At 41.2% G+C, this 22,085-nt stretch overlaps 2 protein-coding genes and 1 long non-coding RNA gene across 9 annotated transcripts in view; 2 read left to right on the top strand and 1 right to left on the bottom strand.

Annotated features, from left to right (window-relative positions):
* LOC147136693 (coiled-coil domain-containing protein 148-like) overlaps positions 1-22,085 on the bottom strand; it is a 26,159-nt gene extending 4,074 nt beyond the window's left edge. The window contains exons 1-13 of one of the 4 annotated variants that reach the window (XM_086050828.1): positions 21,949-22,085; positions 20,255-20,362; positions 19,352-19,473; positions 16,370-16,473; positions 14,942-15,033; positions 14,691-14,842; positions 13,823-13,918; positions 13,569-13,744; positions 13,340-13,478; positions 8,857-9,063; positions 2,624-2,764; positions 1,622-1,740; positions 129-246 (exon numbers count right to left, since the gene is read on the bottom strand). In XM_086050828.1, coding sequence (XP_085906954.1) covers positions 129-246; positions 1,622-1,740; positions 2,624-2,764; positions 8,857-9,063; positions 13,340-13,478; positions 13,569-13,744; positions 13,823-13,918; positions 14,691-14,842; positions 14,942-15,033; positions 16,370-16,473; positions 19,352-19,473; positions 20,255-20,306 — 1,518 coding nt within the window. In that variant the 5' untranslated portion in view covers positions 20,307-20,362; positions 21,949-22,085. Of the gene's footprint in view, positions 1-128; positions 247-1,621; positions 1,741-2,623; positions 2,765-8,856; positions 9,064-13,339; positions 13,479-13,568; positions 13,745-13,822; positions 13,919-14,690; positions 14,843-14,941; positions 15,034-16,369; positions 16,474-19,351; positions 19,474-20,254; positions 20,363-20,505; positions 20,613-21,235; positions 21,296-21,948 lie in introns of those variants that run through there. The other 3 variants (XM_086050826.1, XM_086050825.1, XM_086050827.1) reach the window with 3 other exon arrangements.
* Positions 5,152-19,150, top strand: LOC147136694 (uncharacterized). 2 transcript variants are annotated; one of them, XR_015089468.1, is made up of 6 exons: positions 5,152-5,298; positions 6,394-6,499; positions 13,303-13,487; positions 13,586-13,730; positions 14,713-14,898; positions 16,384-19,150. It is a non-coding gene; the product is annotated as an uncharacterized LOC147136694 (long non-coding RNA). The 2 variants fall into 2 exon arrangements; XR_015089467.1 differs by lacking the exons at positions 14,713-14,898; positions 16,384-19,150 and having other exon boundaries at positions 13,586-14,167.
* Positions 21,426-22,085, top strand: part of pkp4 (plakophilin 4) — a 66,757-nt gene continuing 66,097 nt past the window's right edge. For all 3 annotated transcript variants that reach the window (XM_086050821.1, XM_086050822.1, XM_086050820.1), the window contains exon 1: positions 21,426-21,611. The gene's annotated coding sequence lies outside the window, so the exon portion shown is untranslated. The remainder of the gene's footprint in view (positions 21,612-22,085) is intronic.

The raw sequence follows: 22,085 nt of genomic DNA, 5'->3' as shown, positions 1-22,085 counted from the left end.
CTCTTGCGACCAAATGGTGGCAGTGGCGCCCCAGCACAGATCAAATCCTTCGTCAAGTCTTATGGATCAATTCCAGTGACGGATTGAATCGATGGCTTTGAGAGGGTTAAAAGCACATAATGATCCACCTGGTTCCGGAGCGCTTCCAAACGGTTGTGCCTCTCTGCTTCCTCCCTCTGACGCTCCAACTCGCACGCCTCCCTCGCCTCCTGGCGCCTCTGCAACATCTCAGCCCGGAAGCGTACCCTGAGGAGAGCGCGCAGGGTGAAGACATTAAGACCCGCAATTGCCCTCCCTTCCATCTGCCACCGTGCCGCAATCACACACACACACACACGCTACACATCGCTCCAGACACAGCACACCTCCAAGCTTTGGAGCTTTTTTTATGAGGCTGTCGGAGTGCTACTGCTCTGCTATCGTCTGTTTTCATACCCCACAGGCCTCACGAGTCCTCCTTTCATTCACTGCCGCATCTGAAGCGACACTTTCACTTTCATACAATATGAGTGTATAGGCTGATGGAAATACAAAACAAATCATGTTAGGCTATATGTATTCATAAAAGCTTCTTTCAGCTGATGGAAATACCGGTAATGTGTCACTTAGCCTGGAATAAGAAACGAAAGTAAATACATATTTTATATTCAATACAGAGTAGTGATTCACTTGCGAAATTAATTCATATGAAAACAATAGTGACTTCATTGGTGTCTGTTTGACTGGCTGGCTGCCTGTAACAACTCCTGGGAGTGACCATGACCAGGGGGTAAAAAAAATCTGGGTGATTCAATGTTGATGCTGCTAGCTACATTTTAAAAGCCGCATTTGTTTTCATTAGAATTAAAATGTAGTCTGTGAGGTTTAGTACCTTAGTAATGAAAAGCCACATTAGCTACTGTATTTTAAGAAGCACACAATAGTGTGTGTACGCTCTTGGTCACGTCTACTGTCGTATAGCATGTAAGGGATGGATGTATAGTACAGTAGGGCCTGGTATGGAATAGTATGGCAGGGCAATAGAGAAGCACTAGGGCTGCTCGATTATGAAAAAATACATTCATCACGGTTATTTTGGTCATAATTGAAATCACGATTACTGAAACGATCGTTTATTTTTTGGTAGAACACAAGAGCATGTTTAAACGTAAAAAATATAAAGACAAACACATGTAAGCAAGTTCCTTTGGAATCAAACAAAATTGATGAAATTAGTTATTATAGACTAAAAAAAAAAGGTGCAAATGTGTAAATTAAAGTATGATTTCCTTATGCAAACAAACAGTGCGTTGGATATAAATGCATATAAACAATCGTTTTTTTTTTTTTTACGATTATGCCAATTTTGTAATCGTGGAGTGTAGTAGTTGTAATTGAATTTCGATTAATTGCACACCCGTAGCATGACTTGTATGGTCTATTTCGGTATAATTTAGTCATAAAAGCGTACCAGCTTGTACCAGGTCAAAGGTCGCTGCAAAAGGGACTATACATCCCGGCGACATTTATTTACGGTAGGTCATGGCCTGCAATAGAATGGCATGCTGTCATATTCAAACGTCATGGGCTTCACTTTGATGCCAAGTGGTGAAAACTCTCCATGCCACAATGCGTCGCTCACCTCTCTTTATCCTGCCTGGCCTGTTCGTCCATGGCGCTCCTCAGTTTCGCCAGCCTCTCTTGATCCCTTTGCTCCAGCTCCTCCCTCCTCTTCTGCTGCTCCAAATGAAATCTCCGCAGCTGAGGGGAGAACATTACCGCTGACGTTTTACGGACAAAGAGCCCGACGAACGGCGGGCGGCTCGCTAATCGGACTTGCGCACAGCCCTTGGCGGTATTGCGTCCTATTGATTGCGACCGCGTCGGAATCAGATAAATGTAAATAGAGCAAATGAGATGATATTTCAATGTCTGGCCGCCTATTGCGGTAAATTATGAGGAATCAAATGCATGGTAAATGCTCTCGTTAATCATTGTGTCTCAGCCCAGGGGAAAGACTTAATTAAACAGTCCCACTAACGCATGATAATGTTCCTTTTCAGGAGGACTTGGACTGTAAGCACGATGACGTATCGCTGATAAAAGACCTTCAAACATGTACCGCTAATTCAGTTTCGTTTTTACTTGTAAGAATGTTGAAAGAAAATTTGAGCATGATCGACTACAGAGATATACAGTGGGTATAAAAAGTCCACGCACCCGTTCAAATGGCAGGTTCTTGTGTTGTTAAAAAACACCGGTGACAACTAGAGCAGCTGAACTTTATTCGGGGTTAAAGAGAGGCACTCTAAATGGTGTCAGGTGTGCGTTGACGCCCGTTTGAAATCAATGTGATTGCTTCATTCTGAACATAGCCACATTGCCAGTTATAAGGGTGTGCAAAGTTATGCAAACACATCTTTTCACTTGTTTATTTTGACTTCTCCTCTCAAATGTTTTTTTATTTAAAGGTTTTAAGTCACAATAATGAGCGAGAATGATTTCCCGGTCTCGTTTTGCTCTCAAAGTCACAAAAAGCTGGCACTTTGACAGGGTGTGTCGACTTGTGTGGAATATTTCCCCAATTTTTTGTCAGATTCTGATTATACATCCTCGGTGGTTCCACTGTGTATGACCGGTTCACCTTTTCCTTCTGATGTGCCCGCAGGGCGGCTTCTTTCTCCTGCTCCCTCTTCAAAATGGCCTCGGCCTCCTCCTGCTGTCTGGCGGCGATGGCCGCCTGCAGCTCGGCCACCTCCTCCTGATGAGCCCGCCACTGCTGCAGCTGTAAACACACACAGCTTGTATTGAAGGAATCACTACGAGGCTGACAGCCACTTCAGGGTGTCTGAATGCACCGAGAGATGAAGTCAGAGCACTTAACGTCCCTGCTCACTCATCGGAGTCAAGTATTATACAACTTCGGAAACCAAACACGTTTGAAACTACTTGCATAATAACTGTTTAACGACGTCAAGTGCTCACATTCAAGCAATGAAATGTTTGACAACAACAGGTGTTGAGAGAGAATAAAGACTTTCTAATATGGCTGAACAATTAATTCAAATCAAATCGACCTCCCAATATCGTAGAATGCAATTTTCATACCGCAAAGGCTGCAATTGGGGGGGAGGGGGGTTGGAATGCTCTCTCTCTCTCTCTCTCTCTCTCTCTCTCTCTCTCTCTCTCTCTCTCTCTCTCTCTCTCTCTCTCTCTCTCTCTCTCTCTCTCTCTCTCTCTCTCTCTCTCTCTCTCTCTCTCTCTCTCTCTCTCTCTCTCTCTCTCTCTCTCTCTCTCTCTCTCTCTCTCTCTCTCTCTATATATATATATCCATCCATAATAATAATTAATAAATCATTCATTTGCCTTTATTTTAGTGTAAGCCTAGCTAGTTTATTGTATCAGTAATAAAGATTAATTTATTACTTCTGTTTGTGAAAAAATACATGGGAAAAGGACCTTAAAAAATAATCGTATATAAATAAAAAAAAAAAAAATCACAATTAGATATTTTTTTCTACTACTGTATATTTACTTAGATGCCCCGATTCAGCTGTTATGAATATATAGTATCACTCCAACCACTGTATATAATACGTTACTGTGAAAAAGAACAGAAATAATGACTCAGTATTTAAATCAACGGTTGTAAAAAAACAAACAAAAAAAACATTCATTTTCTCATACAGCTCGGGCATTTGATCTGTTGTTTGTGCAGGGACAAATGAATTGTCTGGTTGGTATATGTCTTCTTAAATATGCATGTTCTCCAAGGACAAGTCTCTCTCTCACCAATCAAGACACTGACATAATTTTTGGCATCACGCTCGCTCACACACACACCGCAACATTTTTCCTGTGAGTGACAGCCTCGTTATGCAGCAGGCTCTCTGTGGCGTGCCGGCTATTCAAGTGCGGCATTCCGAGCTTGCAGACAGATTCCCGGGCCTATCAAGTGGGGAGCACAGAGGGTGCCCGCAGGAATGGACTGCATATTAAAACGCTCCCGCACGGATTAGCACCAGGCAGTCTCATCAAGGCTTTTGCACGTGTTGAATGTCTGCGGGATCTCAGATGTAATACTGTGGAAAAAAGTTAAAGCACTCATGTGGTCACTTGAATTTCAGGAGCGGAAATTAGGTAACGATTATAATAATAAATAATCATAATAATTAAAAAAAATGAAACATTAAACATATATTACCAATGCCACAATACAAGCAATTTTATATGTGTTTTATTGTCGGTCTTCATTATGTAGAGCACTTTGTTAGAGCTGTGTGTTTTTTTTAAGTGTTGTATGGATAAAGTTGTGATGTGAGTTTAATTTATATAAAATTAATTGCAAAATAAAAAAATAAAGAAAAAAATAGATACAGTATTTATTTATTAAAATGTATGAATATGAAAAAAAGATGGCCAATGTTTTATATTTTTCTATACACAATACAATACAATTTTATTTATACCAAAAGTATGTCATAGAACATAGAAAACATAACATAAGGTATCGAAAGTATCAATACTTCATCAAGGTATCGATACTTGGTATCGGCGTAAAAAGTATGACAATACATCGTGATATGATATTTTTTTCCCAGCCCTACAAATTGCATATAAGCAAATATGATCAAAATATTATTTTGGTTGTACTTTGCAGTGGTACAGAACTTAACTGCGTCATAATGAGTGTTGAAAACCAAACGTCACCATAATAGTGTTTTAAACACCAATTTAACTTCACGTAAATTGTAATCCACAAATGGTAACATTGTTTCAAAATCATCTGGCCGCTAACCGCACATGTGTAAAGAAACGCCAGTAAATACGCTATTCCGTCAGGAGGTGGTCCCGCTCGGTCAACTACAGTCGCTTGAAGATTGTAATCTACTGTAAAAAGCGCAGTTTCTGAATGCAATGCGTGTGTCTAAATTTAATTCAGAGCGCACAATGACAACAAAGGGACCTTGAACAGCATAAAGTATTCATTCTCTATAATGCAACGTTGTATGAAATAAAGGCAAGCCAGCAGAGCCCTTTCATGCAGCAGTGTAAAGACTGTCAAAGGAACAAAAGAACTGATGGCCTTCTTTTCTTTTTTTTTTTATCCGTGCACCGCAGCCTGTACAAAAACCTTAATTGTACGTTGACGTCTTCAGTCACAGCAGCTTTTAGAACTTTCTATTGCGCGTCTACTTGACAGACTTTACATGTTATGATGGGAGTGAATCAATTCAGGAAGGAGCGCGAGCGAAATTGCCGATTATGAACATCGACAACGATTAAAAGGGTCACGCCTACTGGAGTTACTCACATACGGTATGTACTAAAAAGTCAGTGACTCATGCATAGTTTACAGAATCGTTAAAGGGACGAAAATGTAATAAAGCTAGAATGGCACCGAGAAGAGCTGAGGAATCCTTCATAGACAAAGCATCAACCTCCTACATGTACACGCATGCCAAATTGTTGGTACCCTGCCACTTAAAGTGGGAAGTCAACCCAAGCATATTTTTTTTTCAAAAATATGTTCTATGCAAACCCACTAGTTGAAACAAAGCATTCCGATAAATATTGCGCTTGTGGAATAAGAGTTAATCCACTTGTCCTTAGCTATCCCTGGGGGCGGCCATTTTGTCGCTGACTGAAAATGACATCACACATGCTCAGAAACGACCAATCACGGCTCTGATTCAGAAAACAGGTCAGCCGTGATTGGTCGTTGTGAGCAGTTATGATGTCATTTTCAGTCGACAGAAGTGACAAAATGGCCGTCTCCTGAGATGGCTTAAAAAGGGGTGGATTTTGCTGCTTAACTCATATTCCACAAATCCAATATTAATCAGAATGCCGGATTTCAACTAGTGGGCCTGCATATTCTTGGGGGGGAAAAAAAAAAAGGGGTTTTGGTTGATTTCCTCTTTAACTTTCTTAATGAACTCAGCTGTCTTCCACAAGCCTCCCACGTCACTGACATGCTCATTTTAGTTCCATATGTGTTCATTATATGGCAGTTAATTTCTTGTCAAGGGTGTATTATGGTTATAAAAGTGTAATCATGCCCAAGAAAAGAGTTCAGGCACAACAAACTCCTTAAAATAAACTATCCCTTGAACATCTTTGTCTCAACTTGTTGTTGGTTTACCACTTGAACATGTTGCAGCTATTTACCACCCCCGGGCTTTATTTACGATGTATAAAACGTTAATGGCTTATCGAAGATTCTTGAGAGTGTGAAGTGGGAGTAAATGAAAGCCAGGGCAAAAAAAACAAAACAATAATGAACAAAAACAAGAACAATGGCAGCCTGAATGTAGGGAGCAGAGCACACGTCCGATAAATGGAGAAACAATTAGCAATGCGGCCATGAAGCGGCATGAACTGTCTTTCATGCCTTACATGTGTTTTAAATAGAATCGCAGTCAGGCTCAACAACTGCAAGCATGATGCAACATTACAGCCAGCGGCACCGTGAAATCAGTTGTAAGGATTGATTCCTGAGGCCAGCCTTCCTGATGAGGTGAGTACCAAACCAGAACAGCTTTCCCCAAACGTATCCAGCGGAGGCACAGGGAGGATTCGAAAAGGCAGCCGATCACTGCCGCTTTGCATCGTACGTGATTGCAACAATTACTTGACGAGACTCCGGAGCAAAAGTCCTCAACAGGCGGGCACAGAGTGACCCCAACTTGTTATTAGAATGACTTTGATGAATGCTTGTAATTTTAACTGTTAGAGCATTTACAGTTGTCTTATTTGAACCTGTGCAGCTTTTCCAGTCATTACTGCAGCAAATCAAATCAATAGTTTGTTCGGAGCAGCTTGGCAAGTGGAGTGAGTGGGTGTGTGCGAGTCAGCGGGGAAAAAAGTTAAGGGTAAACAGATGAAGACGCGCTTTTAAACAATACGACGATAAAGTAAAAGCTAGCTGGTGATTTTTTTTTTTTTTAAAAAAGGTAACTGATTTTGGGGGGGGTTGAAATGAATTAAAATGAAATTAAATTATTTTTTATGAACCAAAAGGTTTGTGAGAAGGTATGGTTGATTTTAAAGTGCTAAATTTGAGTGGAGTAAATGAAACTCAACTCACTTCAAAGCCAAAGAAATAAAAGCATTACTTTAGCCTGAGCACAAAAACAGCCAAAAGGGAAAAACAGTGGATAGATTTAAACAATTTTCATAAAAAAATAAAAAAACAAAGAAAAAAGGCCAAACAACAAATAGGCAGGAGTTCACTGCACTGCAAATGTTAACTATTTAGTACGACACAAGGCATATTTGAAGCAAATATTGGGACACCCCTCTTTATCAGCTAGAAATTCTGAAACGCTGATAAACGGTACTAGCCATAACAATAACTGCTGAAGCGAGTAAATTGTACATCGGATGTACATTTTTAATGCTAGCTTGCCAAACAACACAAGTAAACTCAAAGTGGAAGTCAACGCAAACAGTTGAAACAGGGCATTCCGATAAATATTGCGTTTGTGGAATAAGTGTTAATGCACTCGTTTTTTGCCATCTCTGGGGGCGGCCATTTTGTCTTCTGTCGACTGAAAATGACATCACAACTGCTCACAACGACCAATCACGGCTCAGATTCAGAAAGCAGGTCAGCCGTGATTGGTCGTTGTGAGCAGTTGTGATGTCATTTTCAGGCGACAAAATGGCCGCCCCCAGAGATGGCTAAAAACGAGTGCATTTTGCTGCTTAACTTATATTACAAAAAAAAAATGTTTGGGTTGACTTCGGCTTTAAAAAAAAAGCATACAGAAAAACATCTGGACAAATAAATTGAAAATCGACACTATTCAGAATAAGTGAACCTACGGTGCTAATCTAACCTCCAGTGACTTTTCAATGACAGAATCTTATCAGGAAAAACAATGAGACGTCGAGACCTTCAGTTTAATCAGGAGGCCATAACCAGAATTTCAATTTAAGCTGTTCTTTCTCGACAAAACAACAAGACACAGTTATCAGACAAGCCACGGGGCGTAAGTATCATTCCAAAAACTGGCAAACCAACTGTGAGCGCTGAATCAACAGCAAACAAAAACAGATTTGTTTACATGAGTAACGAGGTTGTCGTGTGAATGCCAACAGGCGCTCCTCTGAGATGCCAGCGTCGGTGTTTGCAGGGTCTTCCTTTATTAGCTTGTTTGCATTAACAGCTCACCCCAAGTGGCAGCAAAATCCGGAGATGCTTGTCAGACAGTGTTGACAGCAGATGCATAAACGGGGGGGGACCCGTACCCTCACACTAATATCAGAATCACAACCATCCATTGATCCATTATCTATTTCATTTACCCTATTCAGGGTGGCGGGGAGTCGGGAGTCTATCTGAATGAAAATCAACTTGATTCAGTGCTTTTATTCATTTGGAGTCCGGGCGCCAATGCTGCATCGAGTTTTATCGGAAACACAGATTAGCACTAGCTTGTTTTGTATTATGAAAATAAATGCATGATATATCTCCTATAAGGTTCCACTTTATAGCAGAAAACCAGTTCACTTCCCACTAAATCCACTTGTGATATACGCGAGTGTGGCTTATGTAGAACAGGGGTTGAAAAGTAGTGCGGTCTTAAATGTCATATGGCGGACACGTGAAACACACAAGACAAATCGATTATATTACTGATTACCCCATCGGTTAATTGGATAAAAATTGAGTTTGCATAATTAAACAACAAACTGCATGTGAGGTAAAGCTATTATTGTTGTCCACTTAGAGACACCATCCTCACATTCTACACTGTATCTGTGACTTGGAGTGTGACTAGCTTTAAAAGTTGGGGGCCTCCCTCGCCTGGTGAGTGACGTGGGCGTCGGTAGGAATGTACGGTAGGGTGTCGAGAACTCGTCACTTACCTTCTCTCTGAGGTGGAAGCAGATGTCCTGTTGATGTTGGCGGTCTCTTTGGAGCTCCAACTCCTCCTGGAAGGCATCCCTCGCCTCCTGCAGGGTGGCCAAGGCTTTGGCCAGCAGCTCTTCCTGGTCCTGTTGCCACTGCTGGGTCAGGACCTTTATCTGAGTCTGTGTGAAGCGCTGCCTGGCCAATGCACGCTCGTGCTCCATCTGTGAGAACATGGACGGAGTAGACGATGTTGTGATCGAAGGGTCCGGCTAATAACTTACAGTAGTGACAAAAAGTGAGCAATATTGAGTTCACCTGTAAAAGTTAAAGCGGAATTCAACACAAACACGTTTTTTTCAAGAGTATGTTCCCAGCAGGCCCACTTGTGGAAACACGGCATTCTGATTAATATTGTATTTATGGAATATTGCAAAATCCACCTCTTTGAGGCCATCTCAGGAGGCGGCCATTTTGTCACTTCTGTCGACTGAAAATGACATCACAACTGCACAGGGCTCAACCAATCATGGCTCAGCTTCAGAATACAGGTCAGCCGTGCTTGATCGTTGTGAGCAGTTGTGATGTCATTTTCAGTCGACAGAAGTGACAAAATGGCCGCCCCCAGAGATGGCTAAAAACGAGTGGATTAACTCTTATTCCACAAACGCAATATTTATCAGAATGCCTTGGTTCAACGAGTGGGCTTGCTTGCATAGAACGTATTCTTGAAAAAAAAAAGACACTTGGGTTGACTTTCCCACTTTAAAGTACATTTTAGGTTAATCCAGTTAATAGTATAGATTTATACGCCGTTCAAGGGAGCCAAGGACGCCTAACAGAATTTCAAAGGGTACTTAAAATGTATGTGTTATAATTACTGAATGTAGGCTTGAGTGAACAGACGGGGCGTGAGGAGTTTTTGAAAACGTCCATGGAAGCAGCATCACAGATTTTGAGTAGGGGACCGAGTTACAGAGGTTGGGGAGTGTGGAAGTGGAGGATCGTTCACCAAAGAAACGGTCGAGTCTCTTCCTAATTCTTGGAAAGCAGCGTTGCGGCTTTCAAGTGTCTTAGGCCAATGTATACGGAGAAACTAAAAATGATGAACGCGGCTCTGAAGCCGAGCGACTTCAACGACCTAGCGAGTCCTCGTCGGGGACTTGATGCTAGATTGATGCAAACATTTTTACAGCGATTCTACAAGACATACAGTCTGTGATAAAGGCAGTAGGACCACAGGGAAAAGTCTTTTCTCCATTTGAGCCAGGTCAGTGAATAAAACAAAACAAAACAAAAAAGGCTCTCCTCTCTCTTTCCTGGCTGTGAAATGTCGCGAAGAAAAGAAAGAAAGGCAGTTCTTTTCTGCGCGAGGGCTGCCACATGCTATTCATCATTGTCAGGACTCACTGCGGCTGCATCACTTGGCTGCCTTTGTGGAACACAGGGAATGATATTCATCTCTGGGCTAATAGCAGCTAACTGATGGTGGGAAGGCATTAGACGGCTGACTGGCTTTACTGAAAATGAGTGAAGCCACGGGCCTGACAATGGAACACAAGCGCCAGAGGCGGTGAAGCAAATCATGTTTATTAATGTGTAAAAGTGTCAAAACTTGTGGAAGGTCCCACCCTCTGTCCTTAATTCTTGATCCCACCGTCTCATTGACTAATCGCAATTGTATTAAAATGGATTATAGTGGCCCCCCCCCGCTATAATGCAGTTCATCATCACTAGTGGGGGCACATACTGCAGAACATATTGCAGAGAAAATGTCCAACTTCTGAGAAGATTTTTGACTTGACTTCCGCTTTAATGCCGCTCCCAGTTGAGGTTTACGGTCAATATAAAAATAACAAGAGAATCACACGTTGGGTGTTTAAAACAACTTTGCCTTTAGGAATGAGCCTATTTTAATGCTAACAAACGGGGACGTATTGATTAATTCAAGCCCCGATACGATTTTCAATGTTCATTTCCTGATTTCGATTCGATTTTTTAAAATCTTTTTTTTAACAAAATGAATGACCCATTTTATAACCTTAGGATGTTTTTATTTTAACATCAGCAGTTTGTCCTTGTTAAAGTAACTTTTTTAACTTTACAAAACAAAACAAACTTGAAAATTAACTAAGATTTTTCACTGTTTAACTACATTTTTGTCTTGTTATCAGTGTTTTGTTAGTGCCAGAACTAAACATGAAAAAAAGTAAATGTACAATAGATTTGACTGTTACCATTACAAATCATATTGTGATCCAAATTATTTCTGCATTTATGTTGTCTCAACCTGGAGTTGCGAATCGATTCTTTTATATATTTTTTTTACACCGATGCATATTTTAAGCAGCGTAAATCGACTTTTAACTGATTTTCGACATCCCTACTCACACAAAGGAAAATGCCATAGACAGGTTAACGATTAGCATCAATAGCAAGCCTTTAAGCGATGGATTTTTTTTAGCACAAAGGATGGCAATATAAAGTTAAGACGCCAAGCGAGCTGCTGCAGCCGCATGTGGAGCCACTCGATGAAGTCATGTCTCCGCGAAGACCGGAGATAAAAATGGCTCCCCTGACACTCGGACAAGGTGGTTCGTCTCACTCCTGACGTGGAACATTGTGAGGGAATTACGCCACGATCCAGCCACTACTTTGCTGGCCTACTTGCACGAGGGCATAGCTAAGAACATTTGAGGATGATACCTCACAAACGAGCATCGGGAAAATGCCACTCACCCTGTCTTGCATTCAGTCCGTTAATTAAATTGCAGAGATAATTACTTGATTGAATGGACACTTTAAAAATTCTAATTTAAAAGGCTAATTGTGGGATTAGAAGAGCAATGTACTGTAACATAAACTGATTAGAATTAAATGGTCTTTTTTTTTTTTGTTTTCATTTGGACAGAAAATGAACAATTTGCAAATAGTTTGCTTTTGCCTCAAAATCGACAGGCGGCAAGCAAAGCGCTCACTTCAGCTACAGGTAGGAGGCGATGAGAGATGATAAAATAGATACGTACTCATCTGCACTTGGCAAATGGTTTAACCATTGCGTACAAGCCACGTAAATTGCAACTAAAGGCACGGCGGTGTCTGGGTTTTCTTTTTCGAAAGTAAATTGCCATTTTCTTCCTTGCAGCTCCCCTCGGGCTGAGCTGGGCATCTAAATGTAGCATCTAGGCGGATGTGATATCAGGAGGTCTCTGGGTGTGTGCGTGAGACAGCGGGAAAGACTGTTGTCATGGTGACACTAAGCCAAGATGTAAGCAAAGCGTCCGTTACCCTGTGACAACCTGCAGCATGCTGGGCCTAACATGCATTTAAAAACGACAAAAAAAACATTGATCGCCACGCAATCGAATGAAGAGTCTGTGTCAACAATTTTACCGGACGAAAGATACCAATGCTCACTTCTGACATTTCATGTTGCTGGTTGTATCATTTTTGCCCTTCCGTTGTGTAGCTAAAAAGCAAAACAACCTTTGGACTTGATCTCGTTCGATTACAAACATGTCCAAATGTTGGGACCGTCTTGTGTATATTGCCGATGAGGAATTTCCAAAGTGGTGTGTGCGCATCCCTGGGGCTGCATGACATCAAGCTGTAATTGCTTTTGAAATTAAAAGATTTTCCCCAAAATGAAAAAGCTAAATATGGCCATTATAACCAAGATAGCCTCGCTACATTAATTAGCTGGATGGAGAGGCGAAAGTTTAAAATGACTGGCGCTCTACTTTCGATTAATGCATAACTTTTTAGCAACCTAGTCAAATTTTGATGTGTTGTTTTAGTTTTGTTGAGATGTTTAAATGGCTAAAAATGATGCCGTAAAGTGGAAGTCTATGCAAACATTTTTTTTTTCAAGAACATATTCTATGTAAGCCCACTAGTTGAAAGAGGGCTTTCTGATCAATATTGCGTTTGTGCAATGAGTGTTAATCCACTCGTTTTTAGCCATCTATGGGGGCGGCCAGTTTTTCTTCTGTCGACTGAAAATGACATCAGAACTGCTCACAATGACCAATCACGGCTCAAATTCGGAAAACTGTTTAGCCGTGATTGGTCGTTGTGAGCAGTTGTGATGTCATTTTCAGTTGACAAAATGGCCGCCCCCAGAGATGGCTAAAAACGAGTGCATTTTGCTGCTTATTTTATATTCCACAAACGCAAAATTAATCAGAATGCCGTGTTTCAACTCGTGGGCCTGCTGGGAACATATTCTTGAAAAAAAAAATGTTTGGGTTGACTTCCGCTTTCACTCTTTCACTGCCATTGACGTATTTATTTGTCCTTTCACAGTCCGGCCATTCAATCCCAGGAATTTACTTATATTTTTTTCAATTTTTTTCAAACACTAGGGTAAAAGACGGTCTGAAAATGTGTGGCAGTGAATGAGCTAATTGGCTTAAAACAGGTGGGCTATGTTTTTTTTTTATTTTTTATTTTTTTTAATTGAGGTTCGTGTGGAGGGATGACGAAGGGGATGCTCATTACCAGATCATGTTTGCCTTTCTCCGGGAAGACCCTTTGAAGCATATGCAAGCATAGTGCCCGGCAATTGGGGATGTCTTGAGTGTACTGCGACAAGGTGAAATGGAAGCGCAAGTGGTCATCCGGACACCAGCCGCAGTGTCTGAAACAGGTACAAGTCAACAACATATGTGGAATTGAAATTATTGTTGCATAAATGTCAATATTGAAGAAGGAAAACTGTCAGGCCGACCTGTCTGTTCTTTTCAGGTGATCCTGGAGACACTGCAGTCGACCGTGATGGATTTCTGACAATGAGTGGAAGGCCTGGATCAGTGACTCCTTCAGCTCGGGGTAAGGACAGTCCGACTCCAAAACTTCAGCTGGAATGTTGTCCATCACCAAGATATCCAAGGTTGGAAGATATTTCTACAGGGGCAAAAATTGTTCATCCATCAGGATTTGAATGTTTGCTTTGGCATGGCTGATGATAAGGGAGAACCGTACCTCCAAAGCAAGGTCTGCAATTTCCTCTTGGAGATCACAGTACTCGTCTTGAAGTTTGGCCGTTATGATATCTTGCTGGTCTTTCACAAAATTCACCTAGAACAATAGATTTAAAATATACCATTGATATATCTGTTCGCTAGTGAGGTGAAACTGACGCTTCATGAAGTGGTATTTTTGACTCCTAGATGGCGCTCCTGGTTTATAAGGACTATCTTTAAAGCGGAAGTCAACACAAACGTATTTTTTTCAAGAATATGTTTTATGCGAGCCCACTAGTTGAAACAGGGCATTCTGATAAATATTGCGTTTGTGGAATAAGTGTTAATCCACTCGTTTTTAGCCATCTCTGGGGGCGGCCATTTTGTCTTCTGTCGACTGAAAATGACATCACAACTGCTCACAACGACCAATCACGGCTCAGATTCAGAGAACAGGTCAGCCGTGATTGGTCGTTGTGAGCAGTTGTGATGTCATTTTCAGTGCTTTGTTTCAACTAGTGGGCCTGCTGGGAACATATTCTTTAAAAAATTATGCTTGGGTTGACTTCCGCTTTAAAGATAAATCCTGGTTTAAAGATAAAGGCTGCCTTTAAACCAGGAGCGCCATCTAAATTGGCCGGCAATTTTAGGTGGTGCTCTTGGTTTAGAGATAAACCAAAAGTGCCATCTAAAATTGTCAAAAAAAGTGCATTCGATTGTCCATCACTACTGTTGGCTAATGGGAAAATGTGCAATGTTTTCGTCTACTGTGCTGTATTGTGCATGTGACACTTTTCCAGCAACTTGTGTCCTGCAGATTAAGCCCAAACAATCTTGTAAAGGAAACTGCTGCGCTGACAAACATCTTCTCCGTAACACACAAATACCTGATGTTGCACTTGTTCCCAGTTTGACTGAGGCGTGCTGATTTCCCGATCTTGTTCTTGCTCCAATCTGAAGCACAAATCCTCCTTCAGCTGATGAACCGGCGCCACGGTGCCCATTATGAACGCCTTGCGGTCCCTCTCGAGTAACACCTCTAAACACAAGAGCAAGGAGACCTCTTCTAAGCACGTGTGCCGACATCACAAGCAGGTGGAATGATGTTCAATTGCCGCTCAACATTTGTGTAGCTCACCGTAATCTTTGAGTGAGAAGATGGCGGTGTCTTCTATACTGAGGGGTCTGATGTTCTCTATGAAATCACGCATTTCACTCTCAGCCTTCAACCTATTTGGCAAGTGGATAAGGTATTAAGAAGCACAGATATGAATTGAGGCAGCCCGGTGAAATATTGGTTGGCACGTCTGCCTCCACTGTGTACAAACGTTGTTCACATAAAATACAAGGTAAGCACATTATTGACTCATGTTCAATAATACCACTTCTCTCCAGGCTGATACCAGTACAAGTATTCACTAATTGTAAACAAAGCTCTTTCTTTCACTGATGTGTCAAACCGCTGTAGAATAGCGTCAACCGCTGGCGAGGAGGACTTATTACTTGTCATATTTTTCGGCTTTTGAGTATCGGCGGCTGTTATCATCAAAATAAGGATGTTATCGGACCGATACTGGTACACATTTGTACTGAATATAATAATGACAAGATCAGTGAAAATACGTTATAAACTGTGATTACTGTGGTTTACAACCCTGAAATTCAGACATGCCTGCCCGTTGAAAAAACGTACTTGACGTAGTTGGTCGGCACTGAATGAGTTAACAAAGCTCCTGTTCTATTTCATACAGACAGCGCTAAGTGTAATTATTATGCTTTGGGGCACCTGATATTACCAGTAATTCTTTTTCAAAACAGCTGCTGGATAGAAAAAAAAAGGTCCGTAGTGCAGCTAAGTGCGCACACAGCCAAAGGTGTGATTTGTTGCATTAATACAGAATATTTCCAGGCTTTGTGTCTATCAACACACGATTCACCGCACGATTATCACTTGTTATTGCGAATGTTAAATTGGGGCTATAATGTCATCATACTTGTCTAACCAGTAAGTGCAATTATGTATGAGTAACCGCGGCAAAGCGCTTTGCATCGTTGCTGGTTTAACGAGATACTTCTCAAAATCTCCGTATAATTGCACAAGACTAGGCCAATGTGTCAGACGCGCATCGCCGTGACGGCGCACATTACCGACTGTCGTGCGTGTGTACGGTCCATCATTAACCTTGGGTGGCTTAGGCATTACGCAGGCAAACAGACTGCACCCCGGGGTTCCTGCTGCCTTTCTCACTTCACAAAGCATTGTGCTTTTATCCCCCATCTAATGTATTCCATACCCTTCTAAAGCGCCGCTGCACTCTTTCTCTCCCACTGAGCCCCGTATTCATTGTCATCACTGCAAGTCAACATGCTAGTATCTCCTCTTTCCCCTCATTTGAGTGTATCTCCTTTCCCCCCATTTTGGCACGTTTCCCCCCCCCCCCCCCTGTTTCGGTCGGAGAGATCCCCGTTGGGGCTCAGTGTGGCTTAAGTGGAATGTCTGTTTAGTGTAATAGCCGAGTCAGAAGACTGCAGCAGATAATGACTGGGAGTAATAGGGCTCTCTTACTCTGCTTTTTGCAGCCGAGGGCACTCTCTGCTCCACACCTGCCTGTGCTGCCGTAATATGTCGCACTCCTTTATTTCCTTGGCTACACATCGGGTCCTCCAAACCTGGAAGGGAAAGATGAATACACCGCAAGATGAAATAACTGCGAAAGAACTGCAGTGTGGGTGGGAAAACTCCATCCGTTTTCAATTCACTCAATTTATGACATTAATTCCACCTACAGATAATTTGCTTTTGAGGGTCAAAGCTTTATCTGGTTTGGTTTAATGCACTGATTAGCCTATCAAATTTCGACTATTTAAACTGATTCACTGCCGGCCAATTCAGAGCATGACACAGGACATTGTGGTCAATTATTATACGTACACCAAAATACCAAATGAAAAACACACATCTCCTATCAAAACATGTTTCATTCTGCCCTTTTCCATTCTTTTATAATTAGCATTGTAGAAAAAAGGTAGGTTGCACAAACTGTAACCGTTTCTACCTGTGGACTCGCAAACGGTGCTGATCTAAAATGGGACATTGACGTCATCACGTTTTGTGGTCAGTGTTTGACAACCCAATAGAACTGTGTTTAAAACCAGTTTGGGGGTACTAGTCAGATTTACTAATGGTGTCAGAAGTTGGATGATTGGCTGTTAGCTGTGTCACGCACAATTCGAATCAATGTGAAGCATGGACCATAGAACCCAAATGGAACATAATTTAATATAATCATTTTTCTTCCTCTATTTTTTAACTCGTAACGTGCAGGGGAAGAGACAGCAGGGGGCGGCACTGCCTCACCTGCCCACTCCAATCCAGGTTGAAGTTACCTCTCATCAGAGCTCAGTTATAATTAGTCTCAGGAGTGGGATCATGCACATCAAAGCATATGCCGAAGCAGAAGAACAAAACTTGCACTGATACATTAAAACACATATAAAAGTGCTTATTTATTGTATCATGAGTTCTGTTACCTCGGGAAGAGACAGTCTTAATATATTGCTTTTTTTTTGTTTTGTTTTTTTTTCCATCACAAATAATACCTCTTTTACACCCCTGCCAGTGCAGCAATTAATTATCCTCCTGCACTGTTGTTGTTTTCCACAAATGCCAGTGGATCAGACAATTGCACAAACACACATTTCATACAATTTAAATATACAAGCAAGTTGTTTCATGCTCAAATTGAATCGGGGTGTTGATTTATGAAACAGGTTGTCTATTTATATTCATCCGCTAGCTGCTTCTATTCCCTATTTTTACGCTCTGTGTATTTGTCATATTTGGGTGCTTATTTGCTCACGATGGATATCAGTTGCATGATGTCTGTTTAAGAACACGTTCAGAGGTGACTGTTCCACGTTATTTCTGAAAGCAAATCAACAAAATATACAACAATGCAGATGCAGAAGTCACTGTTGACAGGGAGAGAGGGGAAAAATTGATTACAGACCATTTTCAAAGCTCCGTCAGGCCAGCCATACATTCATATGACTATACTTTCATATTCAATTTAAATAATAACAAAGTCCAATTATACACTAAACAGGCATAGAGCCTTGGTGTCGACTGTCGACTACTGCCACTTCAATGTTTTCATTTGCCCAAACAAATATACAATGGTTTTCTACTTTTGTGCATTCCTGTTAATGTTAAGGACAGAATCTTATCAAGTGGCACAACAACAGACAGACGTTTAAAAGCATAAAAACAAAACCCCACCACTGGTCTCTTCCTCGAGGGCAAAAATGCGCTGAAGGCAACAAATGGTGATTTATTTACCCTCCATCACGTCACCTGTGGGAAATGTGTGCAGAACGCTCAGCTTGCTATTCTGCCAGGAGCAAAAATGCGAGTGTCTTATCTGGGTTATGCAGCGAGCGAGGTTGGAAGGGTGCAAAGGCAACTTTAAGGATACTTTCAAAAAAAAAAATATATATATATATATATATATATATATATATTCTTTTAAAGGCTCCTGCGACAGTTAAGCAATTAAAACACTGCAGGTTGAACAGCCTAATCTGCTTGGACACAAGCACATCCATTTCCCCGCGCTCTGAGTCGAACTTCAAACACTTTTATAATCGACCCCAGGCAGCCTGATGAATATTAATCAAACCAGGCACTATTGTGTGTGATAGTGCTGCTCTCTTTCAGCTCTTAAATATGATGTAATGTCAGTTTAAATACCTTTCTCCGATAAATAATAACAACATGTGGCACTCTGGAAAAAAAAAAACGGTTGGCAAACCCATAGAAATGTTACAGTTTTGCAACCTGATTGGAGACATTCTGTCTTATCACGACACCACATTTAAACACGTTTAAAGAGAACATGATGTGGAAAATTTACTTTTTCTGGCAGATAGTAAATAAAAAATCTTCAAAAAGGAGGCTTCGAGTTGTTTAATGCCACTCCCAGTTGAGGTGGGAGAGTTACCTGTATTTAAAACAACCGCATAGCTTTACCTAAAGTTTACTTAGCATAATGCTAACAAACAATGCAAAACTCCACAGATGGGTTAACAAATTGCATCAGTGTCGCAGTTCTATAACCCTCTTAGATATTTCAACACCAATTAGCAGCCTATGTTGACAAATATGTATACACATATATTCTTTATCCTCTGAGAAGAAAGACTAATATTACTGCATCTAACTGAACACTTTCTGACCTCTCCATCATGAATATGTCTGTAACATACCAAAAGGAGCGGGACAATGTCCATTGAACTAAAGTAAAAAATGTGTCTTGGTACTGTGTGTTTTCATAAAGTACAATGTGAAAGAGTGCTCATTTTCTCATAATCAAAAGCAAATCAAATTTGGTTGTGTTTTCGGTGAGCCTGAAACGGATTAATGGCATCTCCATTCATTTCAATGATTTTTCGAAATATGATTTTTAAAAAATCAACTTGTATCTCAACTATGGTATGTGTCTTTTTTGTGTTTCAGGATTTCTGTGAAATAAATACATACAGACTTCACCTTTTTTCCAATCACAGCAGTCTCTAGCCGTTTGGCGTCAACCATGGCTTGCACCTTGTCATATTCCGCCGGTTTATAGTTCGATCTGTACAAGCCATTCTTCAGTTGTGTTGTCAGTTTGTCTGCATGGAAGAAAGCAAACGACACAGGTTGATAGTGACAAAGGAGGGGAAGTTCGAGTTATTTTCACATGCACTACCTGTATTCGCTAATAATAATCACGAAAGGTAAAGTCTGATAAAAAAAAAAAATGCATGTCTCCTTTCTCGCAAGTAGGGTTTGTTAAAGTTCAAATTGGTCATTTTTTATTGGGTCATCAAGCATTTCATAGGAAAGGGCTTCAAGATTCATGTTCATTGCAGTAAAGCCATGCCTTCTCTGTTCTTTATTACTAGTTTATGTACAATACATGTGTTAGTTATAGGTTAATGATATATTTTACTACATTGTAGATCAAAGTGGGCGTGTGAGGAGGGGGCAATTTTTGTGAAAGGTGTATCAGAATATGGCTCTCCTTTCCCACATGTGAGGGCATTACGGTAATGAAAAACCCATAAAAAATATCGCTGATTCAAGCAACAAAGGATGCACTATATTTGGATATCAGGAAGACTAGAAAACCAAATCGCATTAGATGTCAAAAGTTCGTTTTCACTGACTTCAGCAAGAAAAGACAAAGGCCACAGTTCAAATGATGCGCTGCAGAATAGCTTGCCCGGCAGGCGGAGCAAAGTCGCAGTGTCAAGACATTTGTGTTTGCAGTTCAGCTGAGTGCCAGAAAGACAGGTGAACAAACAAGCCTTGTGGGACGAAAGCATCAAGCCATGTCAGGACATTTAGTGCCATTCCATCCAGCATAGGAACTTTCAGCTCAGATTTCACACACTAATTCCAATCACTCACCCAAATCTTCTTGTCTGTAGCTGGTGATAAATGCTTGACCTCCTACATTCATTTCCCAGGTGTTGGTTGTGTATTTTTCAATCAAGTGTACACACTATGTCAAATAACCTGTAAAAATAATAATAATTCAGGAACTATGTTAGTCATATAAAGTAAACGTCGCCATTTTCAATATAAAAAATAAGTATACATTCCTATGGATAAAAAACAAAACAAAAATAAGTATAATGTTACACAGATGTATTGGCTACCTGTTTAAAGGTAAATGAGTGACAAGAGGTTTATGTAGAGAGCAGCTGGCTTTGACGTTTAAAGAAAAATACTCGTCACCTGTGGATGGCGTCATCGCCGTCCGCGAGGTAGGCGGAAACAACACGGAAGTGGCAAGGTGAGTTTTGAAACGCAAGCGCGCGCCCCTATTGGCCAAAATGGAACGTTACTGCAATTCACTTTAGTGTTGAGAACTGAAGAAAGGAATGTACTTTTTATTGTACTTTTGTACAATACCATTATGAACTATTATTTTGTGTGTGCATGACCAAATGACTGTCCTATAGTCAATCATAGAATAGATTCAATTATGCAACAATTCTCCCTGGATGCATTTAAACAAACATCTTAAACACTGTCATACTATTATCCATTGTTGGAACGCAGGCATTTATACGAATTAGTCAAATATGATAGATTGCTCTCAAGTTTCAATGTAAAATTAAGATGTAATGCATACACGTGATGCATATCTATCTATCTACCTCCCTACCTACCCATTCATCCATTGATCCATCCATCCATCCGTCCATCCATCCATCCATTACTGCTATTAATATTTTTTTAATATATTAATTTCAAGATGAGGTCATCATTCGGTCCAAAGTCTGGTTGAGCACGAAAAAGACCCGGCAATTACTGCAAACGCATACTGCCTCATAAGACTATGCACAGTAAAGTCGATATTAAATGAGAAAATAAACCGGTTACCAATTTTTGTCCCCGTCGTATTCCTTTCTGCTCTCCTCGAATGTATCGGTTGACAAAAAGTGTAACCAGGGAAACTGACGTCTACGTCTCTGATTGGACCATTCAACAGCCCCAACCTTCCTGGTTACGCCTTCCCGCCTCTGTCCCAAACCAATCACAAGTGCTCGCTGCATCCTCGCCCCACCCCCGTACTGGGGGTCGATGTTTGGGAAGCAAGGAGCTCGCGGAGGGCTTCGATTAGTCTCAGTCTCTCGGCCATGGAGGCGAGTTGAGCCCTCGCACACGCATGGGACTAAATGATGAAGTTTCAAGCGCAGATGTAGAGGGGAAAGCCGCCGCTCGGCCACGCCTCAGCGACAACAACAACCCCACTGAGGTATTTGTCTTTACGTCTTCTCTTGAAACTATGTTGAGTTTAGAAAAGTCCGGAGACGTAAAAGCATCAGGGCGCACTCGAGGCGGGATCCAAGTGCTACTTTCCCCTCGGAAAAGTCTTTAAATACTCGTTTATGGGATGTAGGCGTTATTTTAATGTAATGGAGTATCTTTTTAAGCCACATTTACGGAGGAGAATGCGCTCATATTTTTGGAAGAGGTACGTCCACACCTTCATGAGACCTTCACGTGCCATTGGGATGCAAAAATGGCTACTTCAGGCCCCTCGTTTTTTCTTTTCTTTTTTTCATTTTAATCCCAGAGGCGAACAAACTCACCTTTAGCGCAGTTTGCATTTGAACGCATGCTGCCAGAAGTCATGCAAAGAGGAGGAGGGCAGGTGAGCCGACATTGTGAGGGGCGAATCTCCGGAATGCCTGGCGCTCGAGAGGCGGGATCCAGACTTGCTTATCCC

The sequence above is a fragment of the Filicampus tigris genome, chromosome 14 (assembly GCF_054856515.1).
Source record: "Filicampus tigris isolate MCC_2025a chromosome 14, RoL_Ftig_1.0, whole genome shotgun sequence".
Classification (NCBI taxonomy): domain Eukaryota; kingdom Metazoa; phylum Chordata; class Actinopteri; order Syngnathiformes; family Syngnathidae; genus Filicampus; species Filicampus tigris.
The sequence above is the reverse complement of the archived record's forward strand: the minus strand, read 5'-3'. Positions and strand labels throughout refer to the sequence as shown.